Genomic DNA, 4,089 nt, shown 5'->3' on the forward strand with positions numbered 1-4,089 from the left:
GGGCTCGGGGGAGCGGTGGGCCGCGGCGCCCTGCCCAACCGGGCCCTGCCCACGTTGCCCCGAGGTTGAAATGCAGAAGTCAAGGCTCTCTCCTCGGGAAGCGGCTTTCCTGGTAGCCCTTTCACGGCCCCGCTGCCTCCTCGGTGGAGATCAGAGAGCCTCGGGGGCTAGTGGCGGCCCCGGAGCGCAGGAGGCGGGGAGCCCGGCTCCGGGCATAGGTCTCCGTTCGGGATTTAGGGCAGCCCCAGAGGTGTCCCGCTCGGAGGAATGGGTAAGTGGCCGGGAGCTGCAAGGAGGGTTCAAGTGCTGTCAAGAGAGGGGGAGCACCCGTGCGCCGTCATCCGCCGCCGCAGCTCCCTTATTGACTTTGCTCGTGTTCCTACAAGTTGTAAGAACACGTTAAGGGTCAGGAGCAGGGAAGAGAGAAAAGCTAATGACTGCTCGGTTTATTATTAATGCTATTAGGCGAGTGCGAGGCAGGATCGCAGTCGAGTGGATGGCTGGAGCCTGCGGCACGTTGTATATTATTCCTGACACCCATCTTAGTAGTTAACATTTTAGCACGTTTGTTTTACAGCCTGGTGTAATTGTGCTGTTAAGCGAGAGGCGCTAACAGCACCAGAAACGGTCTTTAAAAAGTTAGTCGCGACTCAGAAGCACCGCGTTGCCCTTGCCTCTCCCAAGATGTAAAAGAATTTCCTCAACTACTCTGCCTTCCTCCCCCTCCCCCACGTCTTCGAAAAATGTTTTCTTTTTCTTTTATTCGTGTTCCATTTTCCTGTGGCAATAAAACCGACTTGTCTGTTGGGGCGATCTCGTTTTTCATCTCTGGAATGTGTTTTTTTGGAATATGCTTCACGCACTGTCCGGAGAGCTCCGACATTCGTTGCCACGGCTTTTCTTTCTTTCTCTCTCTTATTTTATTTATTTGTTCTCTCCCAATCCCACCTTGCTGCTTTTTTTTTTTTCCTTTTTTTTTTTTTTTTTTTTCCTTCTCTCCGATTTTGGGGACATGCCGCTCTTCTAAAGAAGCGTGCGTGGAGTGGCCGGGGGGTCCTCCGAGCTGTGACATCTGCCTTGTGACGAGGAGCAGTTCAGACGCCCCCTTCTGAGCCATTCGCCGTGTCCGACGGGTGTGTTTGTGTGTTTGCTTGCAGAACCTGCCTTCGGGGAAGTGAACCAGCTCGGGGGGGTGTTTGTCAACGGGAGACCCCTGCCCAATGCCATCAGGCTGCGGATTGTGGAACTGGCGCAACTGGGTATCAGGCCGTGCGACATCAGCCGGCAGCTCCGCGTTTCCCACGGCTGTGTCAGCAAAATCCTGGCTCGCTACAACGAGACCGGCTCCATCCTCCCGGGGGCTATCGGAGGCAGCAAGCCTCGGGTCACCACCCCCACGGTGGTAAAACATATCCGGACCTACAAACAAAGGGATCCGGGCATCTTCGCCTGGGAGATCCGGGATCGCCTGCTGGCCGATGGCGTGTGCGACAAGTACAACGTGCCGTCGGTCAGCTCCATCAGCCGCATCCTCCGGAACAAGATCGGGAACCTGTCTCAGCAGAGTCACTACGAGTCCTACAAGCAGCATCAGCCGCCCCCACAGCCTGCTCTGCCCTACAACCACATCTACTCCTACCCCAGCCCCATCGCTGCTGCCGGAGCCAAGGTGCCCACCCCTCCCGGGGTGCCAGCCATCCCCAGCACTATGGCCATGCCCAGGACGTGGCCGTCCTCCCACTCGGTGACGGACATCCTGGGGATCCGCTCCATCACAGACCAAGGTGAGGAGGGGGCACCCGGGGCCGCGGAGGCAGCCGGGCAGGGCCGGAGCGTTTCGGTCCCCTGCTCCTGGGTTCCTTCCTCCCCGAGGGTCGGAAGGCTGTTTCGTGGTTCTGCCTCGGGAAAGCTCTCGCGTGTTCCCCAGCCCGAGCCGGGCACCGAGCTTACCGGAGGATGCGCCTCGGGACGCGGGCAGATCGGAGGTCCCGGGGTGGGCTGCAGGCGGACCAGCAAACCGTACAATATCGGCGCTCACCGCTGCCGCTGTGACCCGAGAAGGGGAGAACTCGGCCGGCGGGAACGGGGGGCTGCGGCGCCCCCAGGGCCCGGGCCGCGTTCCGTCCCGGTCCCGGTGCAGGTCCCGGTCCCGGCCAGGGCTCGCTGCCGCCTTCCAGTCGCAGGCGCCTCCTTGGCGTTACCGAGAAATCCATTTTCTTCAGTTTTCGCAATCAGGCCAAATTTGCTCCGGCAGGAAGTTCAAATGTCACCTAATTGCTTTCATTCTGGCTCTGTATTTTCCTCCGAAGCGGTGGTCCAGGAAAACGAACCCCCCAAGATTTGCTGCTTTTATCCCTTCCACCTTCTTTCTGTTTCTCCGCCTGGCAACTGCGTCGCGTCCCCCAGCCGCTTTCTACGCTTTACCGCAAAGAAAGGGACATTTTTTCCATCTCGGTCTCTGCCAGTGAACTAACAGTGAATGTGGTTAAAACAACAGTCTAAAATAACCTTCGCCTACAGCGATCTCAGTGTCCCACTCTTCCCTCCCAATTAGCGGAGGGGGGGGCTGTGATTTCTGTTTTCTTTGCGTTTTTAACGGCAACAATCCGGTTCCAGCAGCACTTCAAATGCAAATTGATCCTTTAGGCACTGCAGAACATTTTTTTTTTTCTTTCTGAAAAAGGCGGTATTTTTTTTTTTTTAGGCAATACAGACAAGCACACATAAGTATGTTTTATTTGTATTCATACATACAAAAATACATAAGTTTTTGTCTTTCTTCGCCCTCTACTTCACGATATAAACTTTATCCTCAGACCGCACTGGCACAAACAATCGTGTTTCTGAGTCGCCTTTAACAAATACATGCCTGGCAATCTCTGCTCTGTGCTGGGGAGAGGTAGTGTTGGCAATCAACATTAAAAAGAATGAGAACATTACAATCACATGAGAAATTGAGGGTGGTTTGGTTGTTTTTTTTTTTTTTTGTGAGTTCCTTTTTTATTAACACCACATTGGCAGGCAGGCAGGCCTCTGACGGTCCTGCCGGGTGCTTCGGTATCTGCCCCGTCTCCCTCAGCCCTCGGAGCTGCACACATCTTTCTGTAGTGTAAAACCTTCCCCCCTCCCCTTCCCAGCAGAGAGCCGGGGCCGCTGAGCGGCCGATGCCGCAGATGGGGGCTGCTCGCCCTTGATTTATAGGATAAACTGACCTTGGTGACACGGAAAGGAAGCCCCTATTCATGGGAAAGTGTGAGATCAGCAGAAAAGGGCGCTCACCGAGAGAGCTCAATTTCTTAAGACAACTTCAGGTTTGTGCCTTTCCCCAGCCTCGGCGAGGGGCCGAGCGAGGTGGTGTGGCGGGGACCCCCGCTCCCACGGCGGCTCCGGCGGACCCGCAGCCCCCCACGCTCCGACGCGGGGCTCGGGGGAGCCGACCCCCCGTCTCCCGCCTTTCCCCCCCTCTCCACCCCGGGCTCCCCGATGGGGCCCGGGGAATTTGCCTGGCTGCAAAACAGCCCGGCCCGGGGAATTTGCCCGGCTGCAAAACGGCTGATGAGCGTGTAAATGACAGGACTTTTACTTTCCTCTTTCTTCTCTTTCATCTGTTTCCCTTTCGTTTTTTTTTTTTTCCTTTCTCTTTTCTTCTTCCTTTTTTTTTTTTTAAATTTCTTTTTTTTTTTTCCCCACTTTTCTGGTGGCTTGTTTGGAGCCTGGTTCATCTGCAGCCGTGTCAGGGTTATTTCTAACAAGGGGTATGGTTTGTCCTCGGACTCGCGCACCCACATACACAAACGAGGCGATTCCCGTAACTCCCCTCTCTTAGGAGATCCCGGGGGACAAGTGCCGGGGAGAGGGGGCAGCTCCGTCCCGCCAGTGCAGGGATGAGCGACTCAGCCCCTCCGCGCTCGCTGCCATCAGCTGCACGGAGCGCCCCGACTCCCTTCTTCCCCAGGATCAGGATCACCCCATCCAGGGGGTCCCGGGAGGCTCAGCGAGGTGTGGCGGGCGTGGGACAGGCTTCCCCTCAGCTCTGCCCCACAGGCTGCGTCCCGTGGGGAGAGGGAGCCGTCTCCAGCCCGGAGCAAA

General features: G+C 56.5%; 1 protein-coding gene across 1 annotated transcript in view; it reads left to right on the top strand.

Annotated features, from left to right (window-relative positions):
• Nucleotides 1-267: 267 nt before the first annotated feature.
• PAX9 (paired box 9) overlaps nucleotides 268-4,089 on the top strand; it is an 18,990-nt gene continuing 15,168 nt past the window's right edge. Inside the window, exons 1-2 of the mRNA XM_009887015.1 lie at nucleotides 268-271; nucleotides 1,158-1,784. Coding sequence (XP_009885317.1) covers nucleotides 268-271; nucleotides 1,158-1,784 — 631 coding nt within the window. The remainder of the gene's footprint in view (nucleotides 272-1,157; nucleotides 1,785-4,089) is intronic.

Source organism: Charadrius vociferus, unplaced genomic scaffold, assembly GCF_000708025.1.
Source record: "Charadrius vociferus isolate BGI_N301 unplaced genomic scaffold, ASM70802v2 scaffold14, whole genome shotgun sequence".
NCBI lineage: Eukaryota > Metazoa > Chordata > Aves > Charadriiformes > Charadriidae > Charadrius > Charadrius vociferus.